The sequence below is a fragment of the Rattus norvegicus genome, chromosome 3 (genome assembly GCF_036323735.1).
Source record: "Rattus norvegicus strain BN/NHsdMcwi chromosome 3, GRCr8, whole genome shotgun sequence".
NCBI lineage: Eukaryota > Metazoa > Chordata > Mammalia > Rodentia > Muridae > Rattus > Rattus norvegicus.
Genome location: NC_086021.1, coordinates 150,178,001 through 150,192,368, shown reverse-complemented (window position 1 = coordinate 150,192,368; position 14,368 = coordinate 150,178,001). Strand labels below are relative to the sequence as shown.

The 14,368-nt window shown below is 39.2% G+C and overlaps 1 protein-coding gene across 7 annotated transcripts in view; it reads right to left on the bottom strand.

The window, feature by feature from the left end:
• Positions 1-1,291: 1,291 nt before the first annotated feature.
• The window catches only part of Macrod2 (mono-ADP ribosylhydrolase 2), a 2,017,257-nt gene continuing 2,004,180 nt past the window's right edge, over positions 1,292-14,368 (bottom strand). For all 7 annotated transcript variants that reach the window (XM_039106853.2, XM_039106857.2, XM_039106858.2 and 4 more), the window contains 2 exons: positions 9,720-9,787; positions 1,292-4,354 (listed from right to left, as the gene is read on the bottom strand). In XM_039106853.2, coding sequence (XP_038962781.1) covers positions 9,720-9,787 — 68 coding nt within the window. In that variant the 3' untranslated portion in view covers positions 1,292-4,354. The remainder of the gene's footprint in view (positions 4,355-9,719; positions 9,788-14,368) is intronic.

Here is a 14,368-nt window from a genome sequence, read left to right as displayed (position 1 = left end):
ATTATCATTGAATAGTCAACACTAAAACAGACAAATTAACTAAATTATTAATTCTCCTCTGCAGTCTCCACTTGCTATAGTTTGCCTGGGAAATATTCTTGTACAATTGTGTTTGAATGCTGGTTGAAGTGTCAGTGGAAAAACATGAGTTTTTTTCATGAAGAGTCTTGAATAGCTGGGTATAAAAGAAACAGTGTATCTAGCAGGGATTAAATCAACTCAAATGATCATCGTTATCATTGTGAACCATTGTGTTAAGAATGCCTGCTAAAACAGAAGGCTGTGCTACCTGCTTTTTATTTCTTCTTCAAATTTTATTTACTACTAGAAACATGTTCCTCTAGTGTGGCAGCTTAGCTGTTCTCACCATCCATCACTAGCATTTTATGAAAGATCACACTTGGTTGCCTACAAGAACAACAGCTGAAAAACTTGTTCTGAAAGGGATGGAAATTTAATTTTGTGGAATGAGTATGTATATCCACTTTGGAAAACGTTTTGAGGTTTTTCACAGTGATTTTTGGAAGCTCTGGACCACACTTTGAACTATGTTTTGTAATTTTATCTATCATGAAACATGTCAACAGTGCAGTAAGGGTGTGGCTGCCACAATCACAGAGCCAATGACAAAGCTCAAAGGAGGTACTTGAGAAGAAATTCAATAATGGAAGATGTATCCCAAGGGTGATCCCATTTTTTTTTTATCTTAGCAACCTATGTCTGCATCTCAGAAACTGTTAGTAAGTTAATGGCTTATTAGAAACAAAAATTTGGGGTGGGTGTGTATGTGTGTGTATATGAATGTGTGTGTGTGTGTGTGTGTGTGTGTGTGTGTGTGTATTTGGGAGCACCTAATAGAAACTTCTCTGTAGTTTGAAAAACTGGGCAGACTCCAACTAGTCTCAGTAGGGAATGAAGATCATTGAGTAAAAGTGGACTAACAGAGGCAACTTTAAAGATATTTCATTTATTTATTTATTTATTTATTTATTTATTTATTTATTTATTTACTTACTTAATGTAGGTGAGCACACTGTCACTATCTTCAGACACACCAGAAGAGGGCATCAGATCCCATTACAGATGTTTGTGAGCCAACATGTGGTTGCTGGGAATTGAACTCAGGACCTCTGGAAGTGCATGCAGCCAATGGTCTTAAGCATTGATCCATTTCTCCAGCCCTAGAGGCAACTTTAAACATGCTCATTTATGACCAAATAGCATTAAATGAATACAGAGTTACTGCTTGAGGCTACAGGACAAATTTCACAAAACACATAATTCCACATTATCCTCTCAAAGAAGTTTATTTGCACTCTGCTCTAACAAATATAGTTCGAAGGCAACAGTCATTTAAGTGTCATAGTGTGTGGCACAGATGAAAAGAGACAAACAGACTCAGAAGCTGTCCAGCATTTCAAGACTGCTTTAACAAAAGAGGCACGTGTTACCCTAGTAATACCAGAAGACATTTTTTTCCTTGCAAGCAACAGACTACATTTATTTGCATTAAGTAAAAACATATCTTGTTCAAGAAAATTACTTTTTTCCTGATTTTTCCTTTATATCACAAATGTCAGGGTAAGGCAAATCCTTAATGAGTCATATGATAAAAACCCTATTTCCCGAGAAAATATATTGAACATATTCTGCTAACTTTGTTGTTTTTCAAAGCACAGCTGACATGCACCACATACAGAGAAATGTCTTTGCAAACCAAGTGCATCAAGCAGAACTGTATTAATTCACAAAGAGGCTTTTCAGTGTTTCATAGAAAGATTTACAATTAGCTGCAGTGATTAATATGTGACCCAGTATCATAGACAGTGCTTTGGAGGTCTTCTTTGTAAGCTTTTATCAAAGAAGACATGTCCATCATCTGAATAGTTATCAGTAAGAGGAAAAGCCCCTTTGTCTAGTCTGCAGTGAGTACCTTTTTAATTAAGACTATTATGTTGAAGGTCTACTTCAATCCTCTGTATGAAAACATGACTAATAACAGGGCTACTTTCCTCCCATCCCCCTATTGCCCTTTATGTCATGTGGCCCAGCTGAAGTGTGTTTGGAAATGGCCATCCAGCATTCATGTGCAGAAAGCATTGGTTCACTTCCCATCATGTACTACCTTGTACAGCCTGTGCAGTGACAGGGCCAGTGAATAATGGGTTTCCTTGTCTGAGATGCCTTCAGTCTGGCCCAGAGCTAAAATTTTTATATTTCATTATTGAAGTGTAAATTAACTGCATTATTTATTTTAAAGCATACAATCATTCAGCCACGTAGCAACCAAAAATCTACTGCAAAGCAAAGATGAAAATGCACTTTAATTCATAAAAGGAAGTTTAAGCAAATTCAGGAGTTTGGGACTCCTTCTCTGTTTCCTAAATCTAAAGATTCCTTTCCTTTTCCTACAGTTTCCACAGACTTTTCTCTCCCTGTTTCTTAATCCATTCCCACACAAAATGAGCAAACACAAAGGCTGCCATTGGTAATGAGAAAGGTGGGCTGGAATTGTCTCAGTCCTGGCTATTCCTCTTCTCTCAGGCGTGCCTTCCCACTGTGACCCTATTCAGGAGGGACAGTAACACTCCCCCATCCGGAACCTTTCTAGCATGGTTCTCTCATCTGTCAGGCACTTCACAAAAATGGTGGGTGCTTGTAAAATAGCTGTGAAGATGGTAAGAAACATTGAAGCGATCTATCTGGATGGCTTCTTAGATTATTTAGAGGAAGCATTGTTCTAGAAAACAACGGGTAATGGAGAGGTATATGCTATCATGTCAAACTGTTGAAAGAGGAGGAAAAGAAAAAGCAAAAGCCATGGAGAAATGTGAAATTCCTGAAACAGCCTTGTTATTATGTTGATGAACTATGTTAATGAAAATGAGATGTTAAAAGGTAACATACTCAGAGGTATGGTTTGCTTAGAAACAGAAATTAATGCAGAGCAGGCAAAACTAGTCACAGGAAGATAAGATGGATTTTCCACAGGAAAGGGCAAAGCTGGTGAATTGAATGAGATACTTATGAAGTGGTACCATTTCACTGTCTTCTTTAGATATTCTCAGTTAGTTCCACTTTCCCCTCTCTGTTAGGAATAGCAACATAAAACATCATGATTCTAAAAGACTCTGGAGTTAAGATAGTATGCAAAAGACACTAGCATGTCTTTGGAACCCCAAGAGGCAGTGTGAGACCGAGGTTTGTTCTGGGATGGATACTTGGGATGATGTCCAGCCTCCTCTGGTCCTCATTGCTTGAACTTCGACTGCTCTACTTGCTCCTTATGTTGTGGATAGTTCTGACTAAGATTTGGATGAATGGATAAGCCATCAAATCACCCTTGGATTTGGCATTAGCAGACCAGGAAGCCAAGGCTGGAAGTAATGGCTCCAAATGTAACTTCAAGTGTGAGCCTCTGAAGGCCATCACATCTTGGATCACCATGGATATTCTTTTTATGAAGAGTAGAGACTTCAAGTGGAACTTTGATGACTAAAATTGTTATTAATAGATTTATTTGAGACCTAAATGAAGCAAGCCCCTCCCCTTTATCTCAATGATAGTAACACCCATTCCAATCGTGTACAAAGGACCATATCTTGGTGATTGGCTCCATATGGAAGCAGTAACAACCTCATCAACCAAGGAAGCATTGCCTGAAATCAGTGTCAAAAATGAACACACACGGCATCCTGGGTGTGATGGATGGAGGTTCTAGTGGCTGCCAACACTGAGCTTTGTTAATGCCTGATTTGAATATTTTGAGTTCCTTATCAGACCTCCTCCAATGGTTATTCAATTTGTAACCGTTTCTGCCCTTCCTCCTTCGTCAGTAGATTACACCAGTGCTGGGCAACTTGAACTTTAGCCTGCAGCTTGTCATTACATTCCTTCTTTTTCAAGGGACGCATCGTCCTGTAACCAGTTTTGTGAGAGAACCGAGAAAGCAGAGAGGGACCAGGAGACCTGGGTGAGTATTAACCCTATCACCATGGCCCTAAGGGTGAGGCATGAAGAAAAGACAGAAATGATAGGGACTGGTGCCTGAAAAATGCTCAGCATGGGGCCTCCTCACACATATGGAGGGAGCTCACTTGCTTTTTCTTTTTTCTTGTCTTTTCTTTTTGTTTTGTTTTTTCATTTTTTTTCTTGTCTGTAGGTAAACAACAAAATGCAGCTGGAGAATTAGAGCAAAGGACCCCCTTTCTTCCACGAACTTACTTTCCCCCCTCCCCCACCCCCTTCCACAGCACACACTATCTTCTTCCCAAGTCCCCCAGGGCCAGGCCTTGCCATGCTGAGGGCTGTCATTTAGCTTCAGTTCTTTGTTCCTTTGCTTCATCTTGTGGCCCTGAGGAAGACAAAGAGAAACCACTTGTTAGATTAAAGATTAAGCATCTTCACAAGGTTTAGCAAAAAGTACCTTTTCAACGCAGTGCTTGAAACGTCTCTCAGTTCTCAAACAGGCCTAGGAATAGCTTACTTGGTTATCAAAGAGCTTTGCCTATCTGAACTGTAATTGCTGACACATGGTATCTTTCAAGATCTTATAAATCACTCCTGATAAATATAGGCCACATGACAAACTCCTTCAGCTGATGTGGATGATTAACTCAAGTGTTCAAAGAATTCTTTGAACAATCTACCTTTGATGTTCTTCCTTTCCCAGACTATGAGTACATTCTAGATTCTAGAGACTGGTATGTGAACAACTCATAGCATGCAGATTTGCAGAAGCCTTTGATGAAGCCTTTTTTTCTTGAGTATCAGTTGGGTCCTCCACCCATGAGACAACTCTAATATACTCTTTTCCAGAAGAGTCTATGGTCATTTTAGTTTGACTTTTAAAACTGAGGTCCACTCTACCTCCAGGGAAATACACAAGCCAGGTATATTCAGTTACTTCTAGTCTTAAGAGTCACATTTAATCTGTGACACTATCATGATCAAAAAAATTTGCATGACTAAAGAAATTTCCTTTTCCCAAGTCTACTCTTGCTGGAACCAATAATTGTGAAGTTTGGTTTCCTGATCTAGAACTTTCTACAGATGAGATCTCTATAAACAGGATTACACAAGCGTCTCTCTGCTTGGCTCCTCTCACTCAGCATAGTGTTTGAGAGTTATATTCTTGCTTCTTAACTTTATTCTTTTTTTTCCAGTAATGGTTGCCATTACTCTGTCTGGAAAGATCATATTTTTCATCCATTCTACTGTGAGATAGTTAGACTGTGTCAAAAAATTAGCATAGGCATGATATTTGTATTCATGCCTACAGCAAACACCCTTCACTTCTACTCTGTGCCCAAGCTAGACCTCTCTCAATCCCTAGCTACCACTATCCTCATTTCATGTTGACATTTTTGTTTAGTGGCTTATTTCATTTAACACAATGTACTATATTCCATTCATTTGTTGCATTTGTCCATGATGACGTTTTCTTTGTGGACATATAGCGTAACTCTCTATCTTAGCTACTATGAACAATGTAGCAATAAATACCAGTATGTGTATATGCCATGCTGATCTATGTTAAAGACTGGGATGGCTATATATTTTGCCATTTTTACTTCATTGAAAATAGACTTTTTTCATATAATCTATTATGATTACAGTTTCTCCTTCCCCAATTCCTATCAACCATATCTTATAGAAATTCTAAATCACTATTTTAAAATCAATAGTGATGCTGAAGGGAGTGAGATGGAATATTACTGTAGTGTGGGTTTGCATTTCCCTGATGGCTAATGGTATTCATTGTTTTGTTTTCTTTTGTTCTTCATATATTAGTTGGACATTGGTATTTTGAGAGGTATCTATTTTCTTATCGAGTAGAAAATTTGCTTTTAAGTTTTTTGGGCTCTCTTTTGGATATTCTTCCTTTGGGATATGTAGCTGGCAACCCCCCTTCACCCTGGCCCCCAACTCTGTAGATATCTCTCTGTTATGTTGCTTGTCTTCATTTGCTGCAAGAAAGCTTTGCCATTGGATGTAATCATACTTGGAAGTTTTCCTTTTGCTCTTTGGGTCCTCTCTGGGAATAAAATTGCCCAGACCACTGTCATAAAGTGTTTTCCTCTGTTTTGGGTGTTACAGTTAGGGGTTTGATGCCCGGTCCCTTCCCCAAAAACACACAAACATTTCTTTTAAGTTAGTTTTTATACAGAGAGAAAAGTGGTAGGCACATTTCAATCCTCTGCATGTGGATTCTGGCTTTGCAAGGTCATGCCTTCCAGTTGGCTCTTTTAACTCAGGATTGCATTTTTATTACTGTTTTCTATTTCCATAGGATTAAGGTTTTGCTGCTATTATTCTATTGTTTGTGAAGAAATTCCATTTTTGTGAAGAAACTCTTTGGTTTTATATTAGTTGCTTTTCTAATTGCTGTGACTTAATGCCTGACAAGAAGCAAAATAAGGGGGAAAGGAATTTTCTAGGTTGCAGTTTAACAAAGAATGGAGCCCATCATGGTAGTTGGAGAGGAAAGGGAAGATGGTGGGATGTGACCTTGAGTTCACAGTCAGGAAGCAGAGGGAAGACTGACTGAAGAATTCATAACCTTCAAAAAATCGCACCAGCAAGGGATCAAGTTTACAAACATTAAGCTTGTAAGGGGTATTTCTCATTCAGGCCATCACGGGTGTTATGGCCGAGACTGCACAGAGTCTACAGGCTATCACTTTTCTTTTGTAATATGAACAGTTTAACAATGGTAATTCTCCTCTATCCATTAAATGGAACTTCTCCTATACGTACGTCTCTGATTTCATGCTGTGGTGTCTTATGATTTTTCACTAGCAGCATCTTTCACTCCCTTGGTTAAATTTATTTCTGATAGCTTATTTTTGTAGTTATTTTGAAAGATTGCTTTCCTGACTTTCCTCTTTTTCTCAGAACATTGTTAAGATGATCTGTGTACTGCTACTTTCCTGATTTTATCTGTCTTTCTATATAGAACCATATCATCTGCAAAAAAGAATATTATTCTTCCCATTCCATTTTTATGTCTTTATTGGCCTTTCTAAAACTTCCAGTACCCATAGCTAGAAAAAAGTGACATCACTTTATCTTCTTATGGGTTTGTTTTGGTTTAAATGTAAAAGGTCCACCATGGGCTCTGACCCCTGAATATTTGGTTTCTGGGTGGTTGCACTATTTTGGGATGTAGTAGAAACCATTGTAAGTCAAGCCTACCTGGATGACATAGGGTATTTAGAAGCAGGCCATTGAAGTCTATACTCTTCTCTGAATCTAGTCTAATATTCTGCTTCTTGATGCTCCAGGTGATGAGGTCATTTTACAAGCTCCCATCACCAGCAAAACAGGCTCTCTATAGCCATATTCTTCCCCTTATATTTTATCTGATATTTTATCACAGCAATTAATAAGTAGTTGGTATTCTGGGCTTACAGAACATGCTTTTGTTTTTCACCACTTGGTATAATGCTGACTATTAATTGTAATATTGGCGGGAGTGTTTATAATGAAGAGTTGCTAAAAAAAATCTGATAGATTTAAAAATACTCAAATGATCATATAATTTCTATCTTCCAGATTACTTAATGCCATTACATTTATTAATTTGCATCTATGAAACAACCCTTAAAGTTCCTGGGGTAAAATCAGCTTGATAATGCTGAATGGTCATTTTTTTTATGCTAACCTTTTGGGCTTCTTTGCCTCTTTCATTTAAGTATAACAGTTTTGAAAGAACTGTCTATAGTCAGTGTGAGTATGACCTTGAAGGTTTTATTGAAACTCAAATGGCCTTTCCCTGTCCTGATGTTCCTGCTGATCTTCAAGGGTTCAAATAGATTTTTCCTCCTTCTTCACTGATTTTTGTTAGAGTAATTGAAAATACAGGGTCTAACATTTTTAATTCCTATCAATGTGGGAGTTTCAGTTACTCCATTTTTTTTTTGTACCAGATGATGATGTTCACTTTCTAAAAGAAGTGGCTCAGTGTCAACGCACATCAAACTACGTCTGATGAGGCTAAGAGAGTAAGAACTACGTGCAAACGCTAACCACAATAGTAGTGTAAAAATAAAGGCTTCACATACATTAATGTTGTTTGATGTAATTAATGTGAAAAACAAAGTCTAACCTGTGACTCTGCTAAAAGAAGAAAACTATATGTCACAGTGCACAGAAGGCTGGGAAGAGATGGCAGAGGAAGCTGAAGAAGAAGAGAGAACCCAGTGTCTGTGGCAGACTGTCTCTAGTTATCCTGAAGGATGGTTAAGACTATGAATGCTCAAGTTTCATGTGTGAAACAGTGTGATATTTGCATATGTACATCTTTCTGTGTAATTCAAATTACCTCGAGATTATCAAAATACTTGATGTAATATAATGATGTGTTTTGTAGTTGTCATCCTGCATTAGGACTAACAAGGAAAGTCTCTACATGGTCACTACATATGCAATTCTTGGGTTTTGTTTTTTAAGTATTTTAAATTCATGGTTTTCTTGAATCAGTGGACATAGGAACAACATATCTGCGTAGCCAGAGATACTATCTAGTATGCATTAACATATATGTGGGATAGAGCCCAGAAAACCAGTGTGGTAAACAAGCAAGTTTCCTTGTCACTTTAAATTAAAGTTACAGTAGATGATGCTGGGCTTATTAATTAATTTATATAGATTGCTCTGGTAGCCTATGACGTTCTAATAAAGTTAATATTTGGGATCTGTATGAATATGGAAAAGCACCATCATGCTTTCTGCAAGCAATGTTTGAGCTATTCAAAAGCAGGTAAGAGAAGAAATGATGACGACTATGTTTACACATTCAAGTAATTTTGAATTGGAAGTATTTGAACCTCCGTGTGTATCTGAGGTCAAGGAAAATAGATCTAGACCTGTACTTTACTTGGATGTTAATAGGAAAAAAAAATCCAAAAGTTGTACTTTGTTGGTGGCTAAAGAATAAAAGGGACAAGAGGCACTGAGGAATGGTGGGAACTATTTGTCTCAGTTCATTATTTTTCAATGGGAACTTCCCAGAGTATTTGAAGCACAAATACTCTGGGTATTTGAAGTATTTTCCCACCTTTCCTACAGCCCTTTCTAGGGTTGGGAGCATTGTGGAAAAGCTAATAGATTATTTATCACTCTAGATATGATTTAGACTGTGTGGTCTGGTTACCATAGCTTTATTTTCCTGGGAGTTGCCTTGGGCTCATTGAACTCAAGGAATGTCTATACAGATGTACATGTCTTCAGGAAGCAGTGTGCCACCTCGGGCACCTATTTTTTCTGCCAAGACATATTTATATGTCTTTATATATTCTTTCAGGTAAAGATTTAGTGAGACACATAAAAAGCAGATATACCAAACAACACAGTGTGGTGTTCCTGGAAAAATGATGCTTCTGGAATCAGCTGGAGTACTGAAGTAATGAGATCACCCTAGGAGTCAAGGGGTAAGACTGATAGGAAAACACTATTCTTGTCCAAGTGAGGAAATCTAAGGTGTTCCGTGATTTAATTATGCTTGCTACAGCTTGTTCTTTCTACTTAAGGATGACAAGCTTCCATGAGGTAATCTTTCTTCTAAACACCCTGTTATTAGGTTTAAAGATCTATAAAGTCAAGCCCAAGCTACATTCTGGGAGCTGAAAAGCAAAGATAAATACAGCATCTTGTTTGCAAATTAATCCTAGTGGTTAGCTCATGAATTGAAAAATCCCTCCATCCGGGTAACTTACCTATTGGAGATCTTCCTGCAGACTCTCTGTCATCTCATTTACACCATCCACCTGACTGTTCATGTCAACTGTAAACAGAAAGAGTTAAACCATTATCAAACCTAAACTGTTAAACACATGAAAATTGCCACTATTGTTTGAAAATGTTCCAATTTCCTGTCTTATGCCTTTTCTGTTTTCATTTATTCATGACATTGGGACCAGGAGGTTAGAATTCATTCTCCTCTTGGCTGAGCTGTCATTTCATGCAAGATTCGTGGTTTGGCAATTTGAGTGTATTTATTACCATCCTTAAATAGATAAATTCAAAGGCCCTAATAGATATCTAGGAAAACCAAGAAAGAAAACAAAGAAAAGCAGACCATTGACATGCAGAGAGGTGCACAGTTCCCTCCACAGTGGCAAGGTCAATAGACCTGGTCGGTTGTTGTGTTTTTCAATTTCAGAATTCAAAACAGTTCCTGCAGATTTGCCAGTGGGTCTGACAGCTAGTAGCCACCATGAGATAGAAAAGCAAAGCAAAGCAACATGTGTGTCTTTTACTTGTGTTCCTTCTTTGTGAATATTTACATAAACATAAAATGTATAATTATTGCCTTTCTCCAAAAGTGGCCCAAAGCACTCACTCTGGAAATTTCCAAGGGTCAGCAAGTTTAATGAGATTTTTTAGTATCCAAGTCCATACTGTAATCGAAGAAAATAAATGAAGAAGTGGACAGTGGCTGACTGGGAATTTAGCTCGGTTGGTAAGAGTGCTGAGTCTAACGCTGAGTCATAGGTTGAGTTCCTAGCAACAGATAGGGGAAACAGCCAATGAAAGATCATTAACTGTGAAACTCTGACTCCAAATCCCTGGCAAACAAATATAATCTTTAGTTCAAATGTCCAGGACCAGTGCTGGTAGCCATCAGCTCCTCTCCTTTCCAACTTGCAAGAAGCCAATGAAAGACACCTAATACTTCTAGTTAGCTTTCTTCTAATACCCACCTCCAAATACTGATTGGTGCCTTCCACTTTGAGAACTGAACATATCCCTCTTGCCTGCATTCACTGGCAGAACTGGCTAATACTATCACTATAATAACATTACTTACTTGGGAAGTGTCTGCTCTTTGAATGAAACTAACAACTAAATTTTTTTCTTTTTTCCAGAACATGAAAGAGTAAAATAATGGAATAATGGTGGGTGCTGGTCCCACACTACATGGATGCTTCAAAGAATGACATCCTTGGATAGCATCCAATGACCCCTCTCACGCTTCCAGGCTTAAAATGGTGATATCTCTTTTCTTATCTGAAAACTGCACTGATTTACTAATTATTTCTCAATTCATTTCAAACTTCATCTGTAAACTGGCCAGATGCAATAGTTCTGTCAGCAAGAGAAGCATTTATGTTCTGTTCAACCCGGCATACGTGTTTCTGTAAATGCTCCCCTCAAAGTAGAACATACAGAAGTAAGCATGGTGAAATGCTTGTTTTCTGTTCCTTCTAGTCAAAAGACACCTGGTCTACAGCCTATTAGTGTATGTTCTATAAAAAGCATTCCATGATAAAATAGCTCTTTGTAAAAGTAAAGTTTTTTCATATTAAAGAAGTTCTTGCTAAGCCTTCAGAGTCTACAGGTCACTACTGCATCTAGGACTTAGACTCGAGATTTTACATATCACTTTGTTGTTTTCCAAGGATCAGTATATGGGGCTTATCCAAGTGATAAGAAATCATTTTATATTTTTAGGGGCAGGCTGGAACTGGTTCTAGTTTAACTGAACTCCATTGTCAGGTTGGTGGGTCTGGGGCATCTTCTGGATAATGAATGGTCATGAGTAGAGGAATAAAAATTAAGGCAGACAGTTCCAGTAATGGCAAGCCTATAGGGTAGAGAAATAGCTGCTATAAGAAGCTTTATTTAGCCCTGCGGTTCAGACACCACCCAGATCTGAAGGGACCCTGTCAATAGCTCCCTACACCCAAATCCTGCAGGAGGGAGAGCTAAACCTTCAGAGGGGCAGACATGCCTGGGAAGCCAGAAGAGACTACACTCTGCCCACATTTCTGACTCCAGAGGAAAACACCTAATGCCATCTGGAACCCCTGTGCACAGGGGTCAGAGAAAAGACACCCAGGCCCTTCTGGTTGCTGCCCTCACGGAGAGCTCGAACACAGCCCTCACCCCCACCCCCAGGAGCAACCTCAGGCTGGAACCAGAGGTAAGACAAACATTTCTGCTCCAAGTGAACTGCCTGGTGGACTCAGGACACTCACAGGCAAAATTTCTCTGGGACCGGACACATCCGGTTTTTAGCTAAAGCCTGAACCTCGCTGATCCCGGCCCACAGCTCTCTGTTCTCAAACACCATGGGAGAGAAAGCTCACTGCCTAGATAGGTGGGCACTCCTGAGAATGCAGAGCTGGAGAGACCGCCAATACTGCCCACCCTTGCCCACATCCCTGGCCCAAGAGGAAACTATATAGGGCCTCTGGGAACAGGAAGATAGGGACACTCAAGCAGCAGGTCCTCTGCGGTCCAGATACCACCTGGATCTGAAGGGAGCCTATCAAAAGCTCCTTGCAACCAAATCCCGCGGGAGGGAGAGCTAAACCTTCAGGGAGGCAGACATGCCTGGGAAGCCAGAAGAGACTACACTCTGCCCACATTTCTGACTCTAGAGGAAAACGCCTAATGCCATCTGGGACCCCTGTGCATAGGGACCCAACAAAAGGCAGGGCAGGCCCTTCTGGTTGCCGCCCTCATGGAGAGCTCAAACGCAGGCCGCCAGGAGCAACTTCAGGCCAGGGACCAGAGGTAAGACCAACTTCTCTGCTCCAAGTGACGGGCCTGGTGGACACAAGACACACACCCAGAGTAACAGCTGAAGATCAGTAGACAGAAAAGACTACACGCCTGAAAGCAGAACACTCTGTTCCCATAACTGGCTGAGAGAAAACAGGAAAACAGGTCTACAGCACTCCTGACACACAGGGCTATAGGACAGTCTAGCCACTGTCAGAAATAGCAGAACAAGGTGACAGCAGAGACAACCTGATGGGAAGAGGCAAGTGCAGGAACCCAAGCAACAGAAACCAAGACTACCTGTCATCATCGGAGCCCAATTCTCCCACCAAAGCAAACACTGAATATCCAAACACACCAGAAAAGCAAAATCTAGATTTAAAATCACATTTGATCATGATGATGAAGGATTTCAAGAAAGACATAAAGAACTCCTTTAGAGGAATGCAGAAAAACATAAATAAACAAGGAGAAGCCTCTAGAGAGGAATCACAAAAATCCCTGAAAGAATTCCAGGAAAACACAAACAGGTGAAAGAACTAAAAATGGAAATAGAAGCAATAAAGAAAGCACAAAAGGAAAAAACCCTGGAAATAGAAAACCAAAGGAAGAGACAAGGAGCCGTAGATATAAGCATCACCAACAGAATACAAGAGATAGATGAGAGAATCTCAGGAGCAGATAATTCCATAGAAATCATCAACACAACTGTCAAAGATAATGTAAAATGGAAAAAGCTACTGGTCCAAAACATACAGGAAATCCAGGACTCAATGAGAAGATCAAACCTAAGGATAATAGGTATAGAAGAGAGTGAAGACTCCAAGCTCAAAGGACCAGTAAATATCTTCAACAAAATCATAGAAGAAAACTTCCCTAACCTAAAGAAAGAGATGCCCATAAACATACAAGAAGCCTACAAAACTCCAAATAGATTGGACCAGAAAAGAAACTCCTCCCATCACATAATAGTCAAAACACCAAATGCACAAAACAAAGAAAGAATATTAAAAGCAGTAAGGGAAAAAGGTCAAGTAACATATAAAGGCAGACCTATCAGAATCACACCAGACTTCGCTCCAGAGATTATGAAAGCCAGAAGATCCTGGATAGATGTCATACAGATCCTAAGAGAACAGAAATGCCAGCCCAGGTTACTGTATCCTGCAAAACTCTCAATTAACATAGATGGAGCAACCAAGATATTCCATGACAAAACCAAATTTACACAGTATCTTTCTACAAATCCAGCCCTAACCTACAAAGGATATTAAATGGTAAAGCCCAACATAAGGAGGCAAGCTACACCCTAGAAAAACAAGAAACTAATCGTCTTGGCAACAAAACAAAGAGAAGAAAAGCACACAAACATAATCTCACATCCACATACAAATATAACAGGAAGCAACAATCACTATTCCTTATCTCTCAACATCAATGGACTTAACTCCCCAATAAAAAGACATAGATTAACAAACTGGATATGTAAAGAGGACACTGCATTCTGCTGCCTACAGGAAACACACCTTAGAGACAAAGACAGACACTACCTCAGAGTGAAAGACTGGAAAACAACTTTCCAAGAAAATGGTCTGAAGAAACACGCTGGAGTAGCCATTCTAATATTGAATAAAATCGATTTTCAACCAAAAGTCATCAAAAAAGATAAGGAAGGACACTTCATATTCATCAAAGGAAAAATCCACCAAGATGAACTCTCAATCCTAAATATCTATGCTCCAAATACAAGGGCACCTACATACATAAAAGAAAACTTGCACCTCATACAATAATAGTAGCAGATTTCAACACCACACTCTTATCAATGGAGAGATCATGGAAACAGAAATTAAAC